The sequence below is a fragment of the Stomoxys calcitrans genome, chromosome 2, assembly GCF_963082655.1.
Source record: "Stomoxys calcitrans chromosome 2, idStoCalc2.1, whole genome shotgun sequence".
NCBI lineage: Eukaryota > Metazoa > Arthropoda > Insecta > Diptera > Muscidae > Stomoxys > Stomoxys calcitrans.
Genome location: NC_081553.1, coordinates 173,844,928 through 173,866,734, shown reverse-complemented (window position 1 = coordinate 173,866,734; position 21,807 = coordinate 173,844,928). Strand labels below are relative to the sequence as shown.

General features: G+C 40.2%; 1 protein-coding gene across 1 annotated transcript; it reads left to right on the top strand.

Moving 5' to 3' along the window:
- The first annotated feature begins 9,558 nt into the window (after nucleotides 1-9,558).
- On the top strand, nucleotides 9,559-16,978 carry LOC106087291 (uncharacterized). The gene is made up of 3 exons (XM_013252282.2): nucleotides 9,559-11,411; nucleotides 16,187-16,749; nucleotides 16,817-16,978. The coding sequence occupies exons 1-3, from the start codon at nucleotides 9,678-9,680 to the stop codon at nucleotides 16,893-16,895; spliced, it is 2,376 nt and encodes a 791-aa protein (XP_013107736.2). The 5' UTR covers nucleotides 9,559-9,677; the 3' UTR covers nucleotides 16,896-16,978.
- Nucleotides 16,979-21,807: the final 4,829 nt, after the last annotated feature.

Here is a 21,807-nt window from a genome sequence, read left to right as displayed (position 1 = left end):
TCTTATCCGATTTGGCTGAAATTCGTCATATAAACCGATCTGGGGTCTTGATTTCGAACCGAACACTGATTTTGGTAATAAAATTCAATGATTTGCAAGCGTTGCTCGTTAGTAAGTCTATTCATGATGAAATGTCAAAGCATACTGAGCATCTTTCTCTTTGACACCATGTCTGAAATCCCACGTGATCTGTCAAATACTAATGCATGAAAATCCTAACCTCAAAAAAATCACCCTTTATAAACCGATCTGGGATGTTGACTTCTTGATCCTCTAGATGGCGTAATTATTATCAAATATGGTCTGAATTGGTCTATTGCCTGATGCAGCTCCCATATACATTCGTTCGGGTATATTCGTTTTGTCATTCCGTTTGCAACACATCGAAATATCCATTTCCGACCCTATAAAGAATATATATTCTTGACCAGCGTAAAAATCTAAGACGATCTAGCCATGTCCGTCCGTCTGTCTGTCACGCTACAGTCTTTAAAAATAGAGATATTGAACTGAAACTTTGCACAGATTCTTTTTTTTACCATAAGCAGGTTAAGTTCGAAGATGGGCTATATCGGACTATATCTGGATATAGGCCCCATATAGACCGAACCCTCGATTTAAGGTCTTGCGCCCATAAAAGGTGCATTTATTATCCGATTTGGCTAAAATTTGGGGCAGTGAGGTATGTTAGGCCCTACGACATGCTTCTTCAATTTGGCCCAGATCGGTCCAGATTTGGATATAGCTGCCATATAGACTGATCCGCCGATTTAGGGTCTTAAGTCCATAAAAAGGCGCATTTATTGTCCGATGTCGCCGAAGTTTGGGACAGTGAGTTGTGTTAAGCACCTCGACATATTTCTGCAATTTGGCACAATCGAGAGATCGATCTATATGGCAGCTATATGCAAATCTTGATTGATCTAGGCCAAATTGTAGAAATATGTCTTAACTTAACTCATTGTCTCATATCGGACAATAAATGCGCCTTTTATGGGCCCAACACCTTAAATCGAGAGTTCGGTCTATATGGCAGCTATACTGAAAATTGGGCCGAACCGAGGCAAATTGGAGAAGGATGGCGAAGGTCCTAACACAACTTGCTTTCCCAAATATCGGCGACATCGGACAATAAATGGGCTCAAAACCTTAAATCGGGCGATCGGTCTCTATGGCAGCTATATTCAAATCTGGATAACTCACTGTCCCAAATTTCGGTGACATCGGACAATAAATGCGCCTTTTATGGGCACAAAGCCTTAAATCGAGAGATCGGTCTATATGGCAGCTATATCCAAATCTGAACCGATCTGAGCCAAATTGAAGAAAGAAGTCCAGTGGCCCATCTCAACTCACTGTCCCAAATTTCAGCAAAATCGGATAATAAATGTGGCTGTTATGGGCCTAAGACCCTAAATTGGCGGATCGGTCTATATGGGGGCTATATGAAGATGTCTAGATCGTCTTAGATTTTTATGCTGATCACGACTATATATACTTTATAGGGTCGGATATTTCCATGCGTTGTAAATGAAATGACTATATTAATATGCCTCCTATTCTACGGAGGTGGCTATAAAAACCCATGTATTTTTGTATATTTGGATAAGAATTGCTTATGAAGTGTGTTTGTCATATGGCTACCTACATAGCATAGCGTGTATTCCCCTAATTATAGTGTTTTCCATTTTGTTTATGACGTACTACCCTACAAACATTTGCCATAATTTTGCAGGAACGTTCGCCCAGCGATGAATAAAACAATTTTCTGTAAGATTTTTAAGTTATTATTCTTCCGTATAAATTGCGAAACATTCTTCTGAGATATTTTTGGGCACTCCCATTGCGTGTGCGGAAGTTTAAGCAACTCTTCGCGACGATTCTCTTACAAATCAGTGCGTTTTAATCGTTCGTATGAGTTGCGAAATACTCTTCTGGGATATCATTGCAGAATCCATTGCGTGTGCGGCAGTTTTATCAACTTTTCACAACTATTCGTATACAACTCACTTTTATACCTACCGCCATAGGATGGGGGTATACTAATCTAGTCATTCTGTTTGTAACACCTCGAAATATTCGTCTAAGACCCCATAAAGTTTGTATATTCTTGATCGACCCGACGTTCTGAGTCGATCTAGCCATGTCCGTCCGTCCGTCTGTCGTAATAACGATAGCGGTCGAACGCGATCTGGAGATTCCAAATGGGCGATATCGGTTTATATTTATATATAGCTCCCATATAAACCGATATTCCGATTTGACTTCTTGAATCCTTACAAGGCGCAATTTTTGTCCGATTTGGCTGAAGTTTGGAATGTAGTGTTCCGTTAAGACTTCAAACAACTGTTGCAAGTGCGGTTCGAATCGGTCTATAACCTAATATAGCTCCCATATAAACCGATCACCCGATTTGGCTTCTTGGGCCCTTACAAGCCGAATATTTTGTCCGATTTGGCCGAAATTTTGTATGTAGTGTTCTGTTGAGACTTCCAAGAACTGTGCCAAGTACGATTCAAATCGGTCTATAACCTGATTTAGCTCCCATATAAACCGATCTCCCGATTTAAATTCTTGAGACCTTACAAGCCGCAATTTTTGCTGTTCAGGCTAAAAGCATGCATGTAGTGTTTTGTTATGGATTTCAACAACTGTGCCAAGTACTGTCTGAATCGATCTATAACCGTTTATAGTTCCCATATAAACCGATCTCCCGATTTGACTTCCCGAGTCCTTACAAGCCACAATTGTTGTTCGATTTGGCTGAAATTTTGCAGGCGGTGTTCTGTTATAACTTCCAACACCTGTTCCAAATACGGTCCCAATCAGTCTATAACCTAATATAGATCCCATGTAAACCGGTCTCTCGATCATCCTTGTCCGGTTCCTAGAAGCTTTAATTATACCCTGTTATAACTTTCAACACCTGTTCCAAATACGGTCCCAATCAGTCTATAACCTAATATAGATCCCATGTAAACCGGTCTCTCGATCATCCTTGTCCGGTTCCTAGAAGCTTTAATTATACCCTCCACCATAGGATGGGGGGTATACTAATTTCGTCAATCTGTTTGTAACTACTCGAAATAGTCGTCTGCGACCCCATAAAGTATATATATTCTTGATCGTCGCGACATTTTATGTCGATCTTGCCATGTCCGTCCGTCAGTCCGTCGAGAGCACGCTAACTCCCGAAGGAGTAAAGCTAGCCGCTTGAAATTTTGCAAAAATGCTTCTTATTAGTGTAGGTCGGTTGGTATTGTAAATGGGCCATATCGGTCCATGTTTTGGTATAGCTGTCATATAAACCGATTTTGGGTCTTGACTTCTTGAGCCTCTAGAGTGCGCAATTCTTATCCGATTGGGATGAAATTTTGTACGACGGATCTTCTCATGATCAACATTCTCCCATCAACATACGTGTTTATTATGGTCTGAATCGGTCTATAGCCCGATACAGCTCCCATATAAATCGATCTTTCTATTTTACTTTTTGAGCACCCAAAGGGCGGAATTCTTATTCGAATTGACTGACATTTTACACAGGTCTCCAACATATAATTTAATTGTGGTCTAAACCGGATCATATCTTGATATCGCTCTAATAGTAGAGCAAATCTTTTCTTATATCATTTTTTGCCTAAGAAGAGATGCCGGGAAAAGAACTGACAAATGCGCTCCATGGTGGAGGGTATATAAGATTCGGCCCGGCCGAACTTAGCGCGCTTTTACTTGTTTTTCCTGATTTGACAGAAGATTGGTATGTAGAATAAAATGCCCTTCAACTAAATTGATTTTGTATACATTTTTAGCAGAATCAGTGGTGGTGGGTTTCTAAGATTCGTCTCGACCGAACAATGCATTGAACAATGCTGTTTATAAATCGCCTGAGTTAACTTTACGCGATTGGTTTTAAAGGGTGATTTTTATACCCACCACCGAAGGATGGGGTTATATTCATTTGTCATTCCGTTTGCAACACATCGAAATATCCATTTCCGACCCTATAAAGTATATATATTCTTGATCAGCGTAAAAATCTAAGACGATCTAGACATGTCCGTCCGTCTGTCTGTTGTAATCACGCTACAGTCATCAAAAATAGAAATACTGAGTTGAAACTTTGCACAGGTCCTTTTTTTGTCCATAAGCAGGTTAAGTTCGAAGATGGGCTATATCGGACTATATATTGATGTAGCCCCCTTATAGACCGATCCGCCAATTTAGCGTCTTAGGTCAATAAAAGACACATTTATTATCCGATTTTGCTGAAATTTGAGACAATGAGTTGTCTTAGGCCCTTCAAAATCCTTCTTCAATTCGGCCCAGATCGGTTCATATTTGGATATAGCTGCCATATAGACCGATCCTCCGAATTAGAGTCTTAGGCCCATAAAAGCCACATTTATTATCCGATTTTGCTGAAATTTGGGACAGTGAGTTGTGCTAGGCCCTTAGATAACCCTACGTCATTTTTGCTCAGATCGGTCCAGATTTGGACATAGCTGCCATATATACCGATCCTCCGATTTAGGGTCTTAGGCCCATAAAAGCCACATTTAATATCCGATTTTGCTGAAATTTGGGACAGTGAGTTGTGTTAAGCGCTTCGACAACCTATATATATAGACCGATGTCTCTATTTATTGTTTTGGGCCCATAAAAAGCGCATTTATGGTACGATATTGCCGAAATTTCGGACAGAGAGTTAAGTTAAACCCCTGCACATATTTCTGCAACTTGGTCCACATCGGTCCAGATTTGGATATAGCTGCCATATGGACCGATCTCTCGATTTAAAGTCTTTGCCCCATAAAAGGCGCATTTATAATCCGATTTCACTGAAATTTGACACAGTGACTTATGTTAGGCTTTTCGGCATCCGTGTCGTATAAAGTTCAGATCGGTTTATTTTTAGATATAGCTAGTGTACTTATTAGTATTTGGTCCAAATCGGAACATATTTTGATGAAACTGATATGGGACATATGGTATGGTATGAAAGGTGGTTTACATATATACCCGGAGTGGTGGGTATCCAAAGTTCAGCCCGGCCGAACTTAACGCCTTTTTGCTTGTTTTGCTATTATCTTTTTGGCATCACTGGTTTTAACAGCTCACGCACGCTTCCTGTTTTGTTTCTTAAAACTTAGCTTGCATGTCGCTAGAGGCATGCCAGATTTCACATCCCCTGGAATGTGTTAGATAAGGCGGTTCCAAGTCTCGCAAGCTCGTTTGCTCTACAATTACCTGGAATATCTCTGTGGCCCGGCACCCAGAACAGGTGAATTTTTAACTGTTCAGTCATCTCGTTGAGAGATTTGCGTTAGTCGAGGGCGGTTTTGAATTCAGTAATATGTTCCCCAGAGATTTAATGACTGGCTGGCAGTCTGAGAAGATATTTAGTGAAACTGCTCTCTTAGAGAGTGAATTGCACTGCACTCTTAGACAGCCTTCTTTACAGCCGTCAAAGTCATGAAGGGCTGTGAAATTTTGCAAGAAGTGATTTGTTATGACTTCCAACGACTGTGTCAAATATGGTATTAGTTGGTCCATAACCTGATATAGTTGCCATATAAACCGATTTGGGATCTTGACTTCTTGAGCCTCTAGAGGTCGCAATTATTATCCGATTTGGTTGAAATTTTGTACAAGGACTTCTCTTATGACCTTAAATATACGTGTCAATTATGGTCTGAATCCGTCTATAGCCAGATATAGCTCCCATATAAACCGATCTCCCTATTTGACTTCTTGAGCCCCTAATGGGCGCAATTTATATTCAAATTTTACACAACGACATCTACTACTATCTCCAACATTCAGTTCAATTATGGTCCGAATCGGACGATAGCTTGATATTATAGCTTCAATATCATAGCAATTCTTTTCTTTTATCCTTTGTTTGCCTAAAAAGAGACACCGGGAAAAGAACTCGACGAATGCGATCCATGGTGGAGGGTATATAAGATTCGGCTCGGCCGAACTTAGCACGCTTTTACTTGTTTAATATCAAGATATCACAACAAGCCGAATATTGACTTTGGTATATGTCCATAGTGGCATGGGGATTAATTAAGATTAATAGCCACACCCACTTTTCAACCTAGCCTGACCTATCTGATTAGGTTGAAATATTGCACAATTATTTTTGCTATGACCACCAACCTAACGGTCGTAAATATAGGCAGAATCTGTTTATAATCTGATAATAATCCAATTTAAGCTATCTTCCGATTTTATTGTTTGATCCTTTAGAGGGTACAATTCTTATCCGATTTGGCTCAATTTTGTCACGATGTTATCTGGTGTAGCATTCAACATATTGTATATTCCAAGTATTACCTTCCACAATTTTATGTAGTTTCTGCTTATATAGAGAAACCGTGGAAAGAACTCGACAAATGTGATACATGGTTTAGGGTATATTCGGTCCAGCGGAGCTAAAAACGTTTTTTGTTGATTTTTTTCATCAACATCATACCTTCCTTCCTTTTAATATTGCTTCCGTATTATATAACATTTCGCAGCACAACAGGATTTATCATTTTAACTTCCATATGTTGAAGTGGCTGTATTTGGGAGTGTAGTCAATGTTAAATATATCTTAATTTTTGCGCTACTATAGATAAGGATTGAGTTTTGCTTGAGTAATATTTTTTTCTTAAAATAAAACGTTTTCTTCTTTGTTTATTTTTATATCTTGCACAAATTTTGTGTTGGTAATATACTTTTTATACCCTCCACCTAGGATGGGGGTATGCTTATTTCGTCATTCGGTTTGTGACTCCTCGAAATATTCGTCTCACACCCCATAATGTATATATATTCATGATCGTCATGACATTTTATGGTACTGAAGCCAAGAATGCGGCATATAGAGCAACCCTGCAAGCAGTAGCAAAGTGTCATATCATAGAGTGGTATCGGGAGAAAAGGGGAGAGGAAAAACGTCTATTCCGCAGAAAGAAAAAGGAAATGGAAAGACTTGAGTTTGAGCGAATTGAGATGTACAGGCATCAGAATGAAGTCCGGAAATTCTACCAAAGAATTAAACATAAAACCAATGGCTTTGGTGCAGGCACTTCCTCCTACAGGGACAAAGAAAGAAATCTGGTAACTGACACAGATAGCTTGCTGAGGATATGGAAATAACATTTTACCCAACTGCTAGTGTCTGACGTTGGCGGCGAAGAGGATACCGCAGAACCAATCCCTGATGATGGTATAGAATGTTTACCTACTAGTCAGAATGAGGTCCAAGTAGCAGTAACCCGACTAATGAACAACAAGGCAGCAGGAGCCGATGGGTTGCCCGCTTAACTATTTAAGACCGGAGGCGACACGCTGATAAGGCGTATGCATCAGCTTATCTGCTTAATCTAGCTAGAAGAACGCGTACCCGATGATTGGAACCTAAGCATACTATGTCCCGTACACAAGAAAGGAGGAAAGACGGAATATGCCAACTACATAGGAATAAGTCTCCTCCCCATCGCATACAAGATACCCTCGAGCGTACTATGTGAAAATTAAAACCTTAAGTCAATGAGATAATAGGGCCCTATCAATGCTGTTTTAGACCTGGTAAATTCACCATAGATAAAATATTCACACTGCGCCAAATCCTGGAAAAGGCCCGAGAAGGACAAATCAACACCTGCCATGTCTTTGTTGACTACAAAGCCGCCTTCGATACTACTTTACGTTCAAAGGTATTTCAAGCCATGTCTGTGTTTGGCATCTTAGCGAAAATAATAAGACTCTGCAGGATGACACTTGCTGATACGCGTTCCTCAATAAGAATAGGAAAGAATCTCTCCGAACCATTTAATACCAAATGAGGTTTCAGACAAGGAGACAGGCTATCGTGTGATCTGTTTAATATCCTGCTGGAGAAGATAATACGAGATGCAGATGTGAATAGATATGGCACACTAATCACAAGAGAGCACATGCTACTCGCCTATGCCGACGACATTCATATCATTGGTCGGCCACCGGAAGGAGTAACTGCAGCCAATAAAAGAATCGAAAGAGAGTCAGTGAAAATGTGTCTGGTAGTAAATGGAGATAAGACGAAATAGATGGTTTCAAATCCCAAAACGCCTTGTACAACCGAGCAGATAAAGAAAATGGAGAAAGTTGGGAACCACAACTTTAAGATAGTCAGTAACTTTATCTACGTCGGCACCGTTGTAAACGAAACGAATGACACCAGTTTTGACATAAAGCGAATAATAATACTGGCAAACAGATGCTACTTTGGACTAAGTAAGCAGTTTAGAAACAAGGCCACCTCTCGACAGACGAAGGTTACACCATACAAAACACTGATGCTACCCGTGTTGTTATATGATTCTGAGGAATGGGTACTTGTGAAAGTAGAGAAGGAAGTGCTTGAAGTGTTTGAGAGAAAGATTATTCCTAAAATATATGGATCAGTTTGCGTTAATGCAGGATATAGGGGTCGTATGAACCACGAGCTGTAAGAGCTGTATGACGACGATGGCATTGTTACACGTATCAAAATACTACGGCTGCCTTGGTTAGGTCATGTTGTCAGAATGGATGAAGAAACTCTAGCAAGGAAGTCTTTTGAAGGTAAACACGGTGGTACACGCGAAGACAGACGACCAAAAGTCCGATGGAAAGATCAAGTGGTGGAAGGCACCTCGAAATTTGGCGCAGAAGATCGAGGCGCTTGGAACGCTATTCTACAAATGTTCTGTCATAGTCAATTTAAGTATATTCCTATTTAAATCTCCTTGCTTTTCTTTGAAGTCTTGTTTTGATTGAGACATTTTAATAAAGGGGAATCATTATATTCCGCTTCCTATTTATTTATTCGCTTATTAATTTTTTAAATAATAATGATTCCAAATTTTTAAAGCACTATAACATGAGCTAGGTTCCAAGAAATATTAAGAGATTTTATGATGGTGGTCTCCCAGTTCGTGTCAGTCAAACTTTTTGTTATTTTCATCTTTAGTCAATGTGTTACAATGAATTTTTGATTAAATTGTATGCCATTGTGCTATATTTTGATAAGACTTTTAGAGGCCCAAGACGGCCAATCCTCTTTTGATAAGGCAGGAAGTCATCTTGTGAATGCATGCATGCATTTTCAACAAGAATGACCCATTTCGAACATTTGTATGCATATGAATTTTAATTATCACAATGTCCAGTGTTGAACATATATTCAATGCCAATTTTTGTGAGAGGTATATGAAATTCGGCCATGCTCATTTAATATAGTTTTTTATGCTTATTATATCATACTTAATCCCAGGTATTTGACTCATATTTTGGTAATATTTGATGAGAAAAAAAAAAATTAATTTGTTTGGCTGCTTAAACTGTCAACTTGATAAGAAAATGACATTCAACTTCAACATGCACCATCGTTATCATAATACTCGTAGACTCTTTTTTTGTCGAAAGTGAAAAATAAATTATGAGCAATGAAAATGTTATGAGTTTCTTGTATTCTTATCAAGAAAATTCCATTATTCATGCACTTGAGGAAAGTGCATTGAGTCAATATTTTTAGAGTTTTCAACTTTTGTACCATTCGTCAAATCTCCGTGTTGAGTGAAGGTTGATACTTCTTACGAATATTTCCAGAATATTTCCAAAAGTGCGTGCATCCAAAAGCAATTTGACCTATAGAGATGGGTTTACGTAATTCCAAAAATAGCCCCAAAAGCTATGACATAGCTCCCATAGCCACTAAAAAAGAATCAAAAAAATCATCAAAAAATGCACCTGTAGTGACTTTGCCACCAGCGGAAGCAACAGTGAATGAGAAAGTGGAGTCCAGCCCTTCTTCTTCAACTTCAACTGATGAGGCAACTGCAGAAGTTAATAAAGAACAAACTACGGAGTCCAGCCCTTCCACTTTAACTGATGAACCAACTGCAAAAGTTCACAAAGAACAAATAACGGAGTCCAGCCCTTCTACTTCAACTGATAAACCAACTGAAGAAGTTTGTAAAGAACAAATCACGGAAGTTAACAATGAACAAATAACAGTAGCTACCAATGAACCAATTACAGAAGCTGAGACTTCAAAATCAAATCAAATTGTGGAAGGACACCTTGCCGAAGTTAAAACAGAGCTTACAACGGAGGTGAATGCTGTCAGTGCAGAGCCTATTGCAGCGCTTAGTGCTCCGACTGAAGAGCCTATGGAAAAGGGTAATGCTCTTACAGCAGAGCCAATTAATGAAGTTGCAACTGTATCCTTGGAGAAAACTATCGAAATAAATGAAGATCCTATTATAGACGCCAATAACTTAGACTCAACTAAAAATACTGTAACTGAAATAGTTACAGAAGTTAATGCTTCCATTGTAGAGCCAATTACCGAAGTAAATGCTAACACCGCAGAATCGGTTGCTGAATCAACCGCTATTCAATCAGTTGTTATTGCTTCAGAACAAATTGATGTTACCAAAGTAGCTACTGCTGAGTCAATCGTGGATACTAAATCTATGAAGTCAGATGTTATTGCTTCATCTTCAGAACTTATCGAAAATACCAATGCCGCTACTACTGAGCAAATTGTGGAACCTATGGCTATGAAGTTACAATTTGATTCAGTTGAAAATGCTTCTTCTGAGGAAAAGGAACCTGAACCTGAGGATGAGGAAGAAAAATTTGATCTCATTACCGAAACAAAAACCTCAGTCATCACCCCACCAACTATATCAGAAAACATTGAAGCTTCAAACGAATTAGCTTCCCACGATCAAATCCCCGAATGGGTAAATGAAGATAATTTCAAACCGTTACTCTTAAGCTTGTATCCCAATTTGGAGAAAATCATTTCCTTTAGTGCAAAACCTGCTTTGGCAGCTGGAGAAAATTATGCAACTACAACTTTAAGGATCAAAATCGCTATACAGCTTCAGGATTCCAATATTGTTGAACTTTGCTACATCTTAAAAGTGGCCCCAGACAATGAGGCACATGTTGAAATGCACAAGAACTTCTTTAAGGTTGAGAATACTGTCTATGATCAAGTGATACCGGAAATGGAAGAAATGTATTCCCAAGCTGGTTTGAATATACATTTTGCTCCAAAAGTATATAAACTTGGACCCCGAGCTACTTCGTTTCACCACATATTATTGGAAGATTTAAATGAACGAAATTACAAAAACGCCTGCCGTTTAGATGGCTTGGATATGGAGCACACAAAAGCTGTACTACGCAAATTGGCACAATTTCATGCGGCATCTGCTTGTAGATTCGTAACCAAAGGGGCTTATAGCGATACATTAACGGGTAATATGGATAGTCCATTTATAAGCGGATTGTGCCAAATGGTTAAAGCTTTTAAACACCCCTTTTTGAGCAATCTGAACTTATACGAGAATGGTGGAGCATACAAGTGTTCTATGGTGAGTACACTTTATATAAATAAGGTTAAATAACAAGAAATGTTACTAGAGAAATAAGTTTCCTGATATGCATTGGTTGTTGTTGTAGCTACATGTCTATAAATAGATGTGGTGATCTCCGTCTAGCACTTGTAGGTAAGCAAGTTCGTTCGAGTCCAGAGAACAGATCGCCGCGGGAACATGATATTTAAAGGCGCCATTAACTCGCCTTGTCATATTGAGCATCATAGGCACTCAGTACTTATGCAAGAGCCGGTGCCGCCCGCCCTCTCAATGAGACTCTCCGCTCGATACCTCTGATTGTCCGCTACTGAAGTTCCAGCTACTCCGTATGGAACATTACAGTATCCGCAATCTGTGGACGCAACCGCTAGCTCGCAGCTTAACTTCTCATGACAGCAATGAACACCACACACAGATCGCACCTCAATGTTTCAGTCTGTGTTGTGCTCACAGCTATCTCGATCCGCGACGTGTACTGGTATCAGTAAACTCCAATGGAGGCCACCGCAGCGCAGAGGTTAGCCTGAATACCATGGTTCGAACCTTGTTCTTTAATTTCATGTTCATGAGCAAATTAGCATTGATTCAATATTTTTAGAGTTTTTCACTTTATGTATCATTCGTCAAATCTCCGTTTAAGTTAAGTCTGATATATCTTACAAATATCTCCAAGAAGTTCACAAGTGCGTGTATCAAGTGGCAATTTGACCCATAAAGATGGCTATGACATATGAAATTATCAAAAAGTGTACCGTTAGTGACTTTGACACAGGCATTTGCAATCATCAAACGCTACCTGCAGATTAACCTTACTTACTTAAATTGGCTATGACAGAACTTTGTCCCATTAGACGATCGTAGAATAGAGCCTCTACCTTCTGCACTCCTTCTAAAATCTCTGACACCATGTTTCGAAGTGTCTTTCACCGCTTGATCTTTCCATGGGGCTCTTGGCCATCCTGGCTTGCTTTTATCACAGTGATCGCATTCAAAAGACTTCTTTGCTGGGGCTTCTTCATCCATTCTGACAACATGATCTAGTCAACGCAACCGTTGTATGTTGAGCCATTTTGCTAACTCCCAAACACTACAAGTACTGTTTCAACTGCTTTCGCAAGTACCCATACAACAGAAGGGGTAGTATCAGTGTCTTGTATAGAGTAATATTCGTCTGTCGAGAGGTGGCTTTTCTTCTCATCGCATCATCAATTCAAAATATCTGTTAGCCAATATTATCCTTTCATTTATTTCAAAAGTGTTATCATTTGTTTCGGTTATGGCAGTGCCGAGGTAGCTAAAGTGCAGAGTACATCAAAGTTGTAGTTCCTAACTTTCTCCATTTTCTTTATCTGGTCGGGCTTTGTGGGAGTTGATATCATCCACTTTGTCTTATCTCCATTTACTGCCAAACCCACTTTCGTTGATTCTCTTTCGATACCTTCAAAGGCAGCAATTGCTTCTTCCCCTGACCAACCAATAATATCTATGTCGTCAGCATCATCGAGTAGCATATGTTCTCTTGTGAGTAGTGTACCATGCCTATTCACACCTGCATCTTGTATAATCTTCTCTAGCAGGATATTAAAGAGATTACACTATAGGATGTCTCCCTGTCTGAAACCTCGTTTGGTATTGAACTGTTCGGAGAGGTTCTTTCCTATTATAACTGAGAAGCTTGCATGGGCAAGCATCATCCCGCAAAGTCGTATCAGTTTTGCAGGGATACCAAACTCAGACATGGTTTGAAATACCTTTAAACGTATAGGGCAATCGAAAGCGGCTTTGTAGTCAACGAAGAAATGGAAAGAGTTGACCTGTCCTTCTCTGGTGTTTTTCAGGATTTTATGCATTGTGAATTTCTGGTTTATGGTGGATTTATCAGGTCTAAATTATACCAGGTTATAAATTATGTCGTTGACTGTAGCCTTTAACCTTTCACACAGTGCGCTCGATAGTATATTGTATGCGATGGGGAGTAGACTTATTCCTCTGTAGTTGGCACATACCGTCTTGTCCTCTTTTTAGTGTACGGGACATAGTATGCTGAGGTTCCAATCATCGGGTATGCGTTCTTCTAGCCAAATTGAGCAGACAAGCTGATGCATACACCTTATCAGCATGTCGCCTCTAGTCTTAAATTGTTCAGCCGGCAACCCATCGGTTCCTGCTGCCTTAATGTTTTTCAACAGGGTTACTGCTAGGTGGACTTCATTTCGACTAGGTGGTGTACAACCTATACCATCATAAATTTTAGTTAGTCCGTCATTCTTTAAAAAAAGGAAGATAGTCAGCTAAAACTTTGACATATATTTTGTATACCCTACACTACTACTGTGGTACAGGGTATTATAACTTAGTGAATCTGTTTGTAACGCCCAAAAGGAAGAGAGATAGACCCATTGATAAGTATACCGATCGACTCAGAATCGCCATATCTAAATCTGAACCGATTTTTATGAAATTTTGCACACATATTGGAAAGTCATGTAAAACATCTCATACAAAGTTTTGTAAAGATCGGACGAAAATTGTGACTTCTATAGACTTCAAAGGTCATATCGGATGGAAGATATATATATGGGAGCTATATCTAAATCTAAACCGATTTATATGAAATTTTGCTCTCATATTGGAACGTCAAATAAAACATATCATACGAAATTTTGTACTGATCGGGTCAAAATTGTTGCTTCTACAGCCTTAAAAAGCCATATCGGATGGAAGATATATGTGGGTGGTATATCTAAATCTGACGTCAAAGATAACATATCAGGGAAAATTTTGTAATGATCGGACCAAAATTGTGGCTTCCACAGCCTTAATAGGCCAGATCGGTTGAAAGTTATATATGGGAGCTATTTCTAAATCAGGACCGATTCAATAGCGTTCGTCTTTGGACTAAAAAAATGACTTGTGCAAGATTATGTGACAATCGGACAACAAATGCGACCTGTACCTTGATTACAAAAATACATGGACAGACGGACATGGCTAAATCGAATCATAAAGTGATTCTGAGTCGATCGGTACACTAATCAATGGGACTAGCTTTTCTCATTTATAACGTTGCAAACAAATGCACAAACTTATAATACCCTGTAACACAGTGGTGGTGCAGGGTATAAAAAAGCATGTATAGCTAACCTCCTTTAAAGAAATTTTTGGGCGAATTATATCTTCAACCGATTCATCTGAATTATTTTTCTCCTGAATCTCAACTGTGGCATTTGTTATATCTATAATTCCATCATGCGACAAAACAGCGAATTCAGATGCATTATTATCACACCTGAACCATCTTTTATTTTCCTCAGCATTAAAATCGTTCATTAGGTATGTTGAAGGTCATGAGTGAAGTCGTTGTCAGCCAAATCGGATAATAATTACGCCCTCTGGAGGCTCAAGAAGTCAAAATCCCAGATCGGTTTAAATGGCAGCTATCTCAGGTTATGGATCGATTTGAACCGATTTTTGGCACAGTTGTTAGAAGTCATTACAAAACGCGTCATGCGAAATTTCAGCCAAATCGGATAGGAATTGCGCCTTCTAGACGTTCAAGAAGGCAAGACTCCAGATCGGTTTATGTGACAGCTTTGTCAGGTTATGAACCGATTTAAACCATATTTTGCACATTTGTTGGAAGTCATAATAAAACACCTCATGCAAAATTCAGCCAAAACGGATAAGAATTGTGCTCTCCAGCGGCTCAAGAAGTGAAGATGTAAGATCTGTTTATATGGCAGCTATATCAAAACATGAACCGATATAGTTCGTTTATTATACCAAGTGACCTTCACTAATAAAAAGTACTTGTGCAAAATTTCAAGCGACTAGCTTTACTCCTTCGAAAAATAACGTGCTTTCGATAGACAGACGGACGGACATGGCTAGATCGACTTACAATGTCATGACGATCAAGAATATATATACTTTATGGGGTCTTAGACGAACATTTCGAGGAGTTACAAACAGAATGCCACCGTAGCGCAGAGGTTAGCATGTCCGTCTATGACGCTGAAAGCCTGGGTTCGAATCTTGGCAGGTACATCAGAAAATAGTTCAGGGATGGTTATCCCCTTCTAATGATGGCGACATTTGTGAGGTACTTTGCCGTGTAAAGTCTTCTCCCCAAAGAAATGTCACTCTGCGGCACGTCATTCAGACTCGGCTATAAAAAAGAGGTCGCTTAAAATTGAATCGGACAGCACTAATTGATTTGTGAGAAGTTTGCCCCAGTTTCTTAATGGAATGTTCATGGGCAAATTTGCATTTACAAACAGAATGACGAAATAAGTATACTCCCTATGGTGGAGGGTAATATATCCCCTCCTAGTATTTGCGACATTTGAGAGATAGCGTCCATGTGAAAGCTTCTGTCCAAAGAGGTGTCTCACTTCCTCATGCCGTTCAAACTCGTTATCACGGATAATTGAGTTGATCGATAAAGGACAATAATATTTTTTCTATCCTGGATAATAAAGATTTGCAAAAAATCGATTCCAGGATAATCGAGGCCTGATTATATCTTTAAAAATGGGTATCCATAGTTGGGGCAGGTCGAATAACCACGTATTGGATTCTATGGCGATAGTAAAACAACAAGTTAACTACTTTCACTGTAAAATTTTAAGTTTTTGAGTTGTAGTTGACCATTGTTTTGCTACATTATATTGAACTAGATAGTTTTTCGTATCTCTATATTACAATAATTCACAATGAATGTTCTTACACATGTGTGTTTGTCAATTTCAAATATTTGTTTTTTCTTTCAGAATGCATTCTTTGATCATGCTGTGGAAAAGGTTGTCAATGGCCGCAAGTCAAATCCCGAGCATTTCAATGTACTTAACCATGGTGACTGTTGGTCCAATAACATTCTTTTTAAACACACTGACGATGGTGAAGTGGATGATGTGCTTTTCGTGGACTTTCAAAACACTAACTATGGCTCCCCTGCTCAAGATCTCTATGTTTTCATCATCTCATCAACACAATGCAATATCAAAGTATCCCAATTTGAGCATCTCATCCATTATTATCACCAACATTTGGAGGAGCATTTGAAGCTGCTGAAATATCCTTTGGAGCAAATACCAAGTCTACGGGAATTACACCAACAGCTTATTGAGAATGGATTCTGGGCAACCACAACTGCTGCCATGGCAATGGGAGTTGTTCTGCTAGATCCCACTCCTAATGCAACATTTGATACATTCATTGGTGAACAACAAGGAAGTAATGATCTCAAAAATGCCATGTTCTCGAATCCACGTTACATTCAACATATCAATGAATTGCTGCCCTGGTTGTCTAGTCGTGGTTTCATGGAGACAAAGTAAGTGTGATTAGGATTAAAGATTTCTTAAATTTTTTTCTTAATATTTTTAACTATTTTTTAACAGTGAGTGTTCGGAAAACACTGCATGTCCAGAAATATCAACCATGGGAGGCGAGGAGACAGCAGCATCTTGCAGTAATTAATACTCTTTAAAAATATTTGCTATAATAATTAAGGAACTTAGTTTTAAGTAAAACTTTTTATTAAAAACATTTTAGTGTGCAAAGTGTTATGAATTTTTCCATTGAGCTAATACCTGAATCAGACAGCCCTCATTGACATGAGAAAACTATCCCGCTGTTCCTTATTTACGTCGTAATTGGTTCCAAAAAGTCCCGAGCAATGGGAGTTCTAAGAATTCACTATGGGCCTAAAACTTCATCATTGAACTCTTAGGTCTATGGTTATAACATAGGAGATTTATTTGTATCCCGGCCGATACGGGATAACTATGAGCACACAAGCTGGAACTTTGAGCTCCGACTTGTGTGGTGTCCATCGTTATCACAGGAAGCTTAGCTGAAAGCTATCGGGTGCGTCCACAGGTTGCGGATGGTGGAAAGCTCCGTTTTTAAGCGGAGTAGCTGTAGGAGAGGAGAGTCTCAGTGAGGAGTCAGGTGGCACTGGCTCTTAATTTAATACTGAGTGCCAATGATACTCGAGATGACAAGACGAGTTATTGGCGCCTTCAAATAACCAAGGGGCGGATGGCGGCGAGCGTTGGATCTTGGAGCAAGCGGCTCGCCACAAGGAGGGATACGTGTGCAATCCCACAACACCCATGCCGTTGGGGCGCTGGGCCAGTAACTCGCCCCGGAAAACTGAGAACTACTATGAGAAACAAAGGAATAGTAACAAGTAAAAGCGTGCTAAGTTCGGCCGGGTCGAATCTTACATACCCTCCACCATAGATCGCATTTGTCGAGTTCTTCTCCCGCCATCTCTTCTTAGGCAAAAAAGGATATAAGAAAAGATTTGCTCTGCTATTAGAGCGATATCAAGAAAGGGTCCGGTTTGGACCACAATTAAATTACATGTTGGAGACCTGTGTAAAATGTCAGCCAATTCGAATAAGAATTGCGTCCTTTGGGGGCTCAAGAAGTAAAATAGAGAGATCGATTTATATGGGAGCTGTATCGGGCTATAGACCGACTCAGATCATAATAAACAAGTATGTTGATGGTCATGAGAGAATCCATAGTACAAAATTTCAGGCAAATCGGATAATAATAGCGGCCTATGGAGGCTCAAGAAGTCAAGAATCCAGATCGGTTTATATGGCAGCTAGGCTATGAACCGATTTGAACCTTATTTGACACAGTAGTTGAAAGTAAGAATAAAATACTTCATGAAAATTTTCAACCAAATCGGATAGGAATTGCGCCCTCTAGAAGCTCAAGAAGTCAAGTCCACAGATCTGTTTATATGACAGCAATATCAGGTTATGAACCGATTTGAACCACACTTGGCATAGTTGTTGGATATCATAACAAAACACTTCGTGCAAAAACGCATTCCAATCGGATAAGAATTGCGCACTCTAGAGGCTCAAGAAGTCAAGACCCAATATCGGTTTATATGGCAGCTATATCAGGTTATAGACCGATTTGACCAATACTTGGCACAGTTGTTGGATATTATAACAAAACACGTCGTGCAAAATTTCATTCCAATCGGATAAGAATTGCGCACTCTAGAGGCTCAAGAAGTCAAGACCCAAGATCGGTTTATATGGCAGCTATATCAAAACATGGACCGATATGTCCCATTTACAATACCAACCGACCTACACTAATAAAACGAATTTGTGCAAAATTTCAAGCGGCTAGCTTTACTCCTTCGGAAGTTAGCGTGCTTTCGACACACAGACGGACGGACATGGCTAGATCAACATAAAATGTCGCGACGATCAAGAATATATATACTTTATGGGGTCTCAGATGAATATTTCGAGTAGTAACTAACAGAATGAGGAAATTAGTATACCCCCATCCTGTGGTGGAGGGTATAAAATTGGACCCCTCAAGGTTGATGACCCACGCAAACGAAAAAAGGACCATGATTTGCGGATCTGTACCTGGAATGTCCGCACTCTTTATAGAGAAGGTGCAGTATACGCGCTGGCGGATGTATTACAGAAGTACATGGCTGATATTACCGCCTTACACGAAGTACGATGGACTGGGAATGCCATCACTATAACACCAAACGGTGATGAACTGTACTATAGCTGCCATAACACGAGGCATGAATTTGGTTGTGGATTTGTGGTTAGTCGGAGACTGAAACACCTTGTCTCCAGCTTTACTCCGGTGGATGAGAGGCTAGCCACAATCCGCATAAAAGCCAAATTTTTCAACATTAGTCTTATTTGTGCCCATGCCCCGTCGGAAGACAAAGAGAGAGAATATGATCGCTGCCCCGCCCATTATATTAAAATCGTACTGGGAGATTTAAATGCGAAGATGAGGAAGGAAGACATTTTTGGTCCAACAGTCGTAAAGTTTAGCCTCCACGAGATAACGTCCAGTAATGGATTGAGACTGATAGATTTCGCCGAGGCAATAAACATGGTAGTTAGTAGCACCAGATTTCAACATAAAAATATTCACAAAGCCACATGGCTGTCACCCGATCAAAACACGAGAAACCAAATTGATCACGTTGTGATAGATGGAAGGCATTCATCCAGCGTGTTAGATGTATGATCGATCAGTGGATCATTACCTTATTGCAGCAAAGGTTCGCACTCGTTTGAACATGGCGAGAAAAGTACGATCTGACACTGCACGGAAGCTGGACATTGAAAAGTTGCAAACACAACAAATGGCAGCGGCATACTCCACTCGACTGACCCAACTGCTTAATGAAAACACTCCTTGTTCCGATGATATAATGGCGCAGTGGCAAACTATTGCCCACTCTATGGAAAATGACACGAAATCCGTACTTGGGTACTGGAAGCCTCCTCCAAGAAACCCATGATACGACCAAGAATGTCGAGATGCTACTGAAGCCAAGAATGCGGCATATAGACCAACCCTGTAATCAGTAGCAACGCGCCAGATGAAGGAGAGGTATCGGGAGAAAAGGAGAGAGAAGAAACGTCCGCAGAAAGAAAAAGGAAAGACGTGAGTGTCAGCATGAAGTCTGGAAATTCTACCCAAGAATTAAACATCAAACCGATGGCTTTGGTGCAGGCACATCCTCCTGCAGGGATAAAGAAGGAAATCTGGTAACGGACACAGATAACATGCTAAGGATATGGAAATAACATTTTACCCAACTGCTAGTGTCTGACGTTGGCGGCGAAGAAGATACCGCAGATCCAATCAATTATGATGGTGTAGAATGTTTACCTCCTAGTCAGAATGTGGTCTAAGTAGCAGTGACCCGACTAAAGAACAACAAGGCAGCAGGAGCCAACGGGTTACCCGCTGAACTATTTAAGACCGAAGGCGACACGCTGATAAGGCGTATGCATCAGCTTATCTGCGCAATCTGGCTGGAAGAACGCATACCTGGCTGGAAGATAGGAGACAAGACGGAATGTGCCAACTACGGAGGAATAAGACTCCTCCCCATCGCAAACTATATACTCTGGAGCGTACTGCGTGAAAGATTAAAAACTAAAGTCAATGAGATAATTGGGCCCTATCAATGCGGCTTCAGACCTGGTAAATCCATACTAGACCAGATATTCACACTGCGCCAAATCCTGGAAAACCCGAGAAGGACAAATCAACACCTGCCATCTCTTTGTTGACTACAAAGCCGCATTCGATACTCCTTTACGTTCAAAGGTATTTCAAGCCATGTCTGAGCTTGGTATGCCTGCAAAATTAATAAGACTCTGCATGATGACACTTGCTGATACGCGTTCCTCAGTAAGATTAGGAAAGAGTCTCTCCGAACCAAACGAGGTTCCAGACAAGGAGACAGCCTATCGTGTGATATCTTTAATATCCTGGTGGAGAAGATTATACGAGATGCAGATCTGAATAGATATGGAACACTAGTGACAAGAAAACACATGCTACTCGCCTATGCCGACGACATCGACATCATAGGTCGGTCACCGGAACTAGTAACTGCAGCCATTGAAAGAATCGTGAAAATGGGTCTGGCAGTAAATGGAGATAAGACGAAATGGATGGTTTCAAATCCCAAAACGCCTTGTACAACCGAGCAGATAAAATGGAGAAAGTTGGGAACCACAACTTTGAGGTAGTCAAACTTAATCTACCTCGCCACCGCTGTAACCGAAACGAATGACACCAGTTTTGACTTAAAGCGAAAAATAATACTGACAAACAGATGCTACTGTGGACCAAGTAAGCAGTTTAGAAAGAAGGCCACCTCTCGACAGACGTAGATTACACTATACAAGACACTGATACTACCCGTGTTGTTATTGGGTTCTGAGGCATGGATACTTGTGAAAGCAGATGAGGAAGTGCTTGGAGTATTTGAGAGAAAAATTCTTCGTAAAATATATGGACCAGTTTGCGTTAATGGAGAATATAGGAGGCGTATGAACCACTACCTGTATGGGCTGTACGACGACGATAGCGTAGTTAGTACAAGCAAAACGCGAAGACCAAAGCCCGTTGAAAAGAGCAAGTGGTGGGAGAAAACTCGAAACTTGGTGTCAGAGATTTTAGAATGAGCGTAGAAGATCGACTCGCTTGGAACGCGTTACTGGAGAATATAGGCAACGTATGAACCACGAGCTGTACGACGACGATAGCATAGTTACACGCATCAAAATACAACGGCTGCGTTGGCTAGGTCATGTTGTCAGAATGGATGAAGAGGCTCCAGCAAAGAAGTCTTTTGATGGCAAACACGGTGGTACTCGCAAACCGGAAAGACCAAAAGCCCGGAGGCAAGATCAAGTGGTGGGAGACACCTAGAAACTTGGTGTCAGAGATTTTAGAATGAGCGACTAGTGGAACAAATATTCTGTCATAGCCAATTAAAGAAAGAAGAGCCTTTGGGGTAGTCTGCACAGCGAATTCCCGAGCCCGAGATTTTAGAATGAGCGCAGAAGAT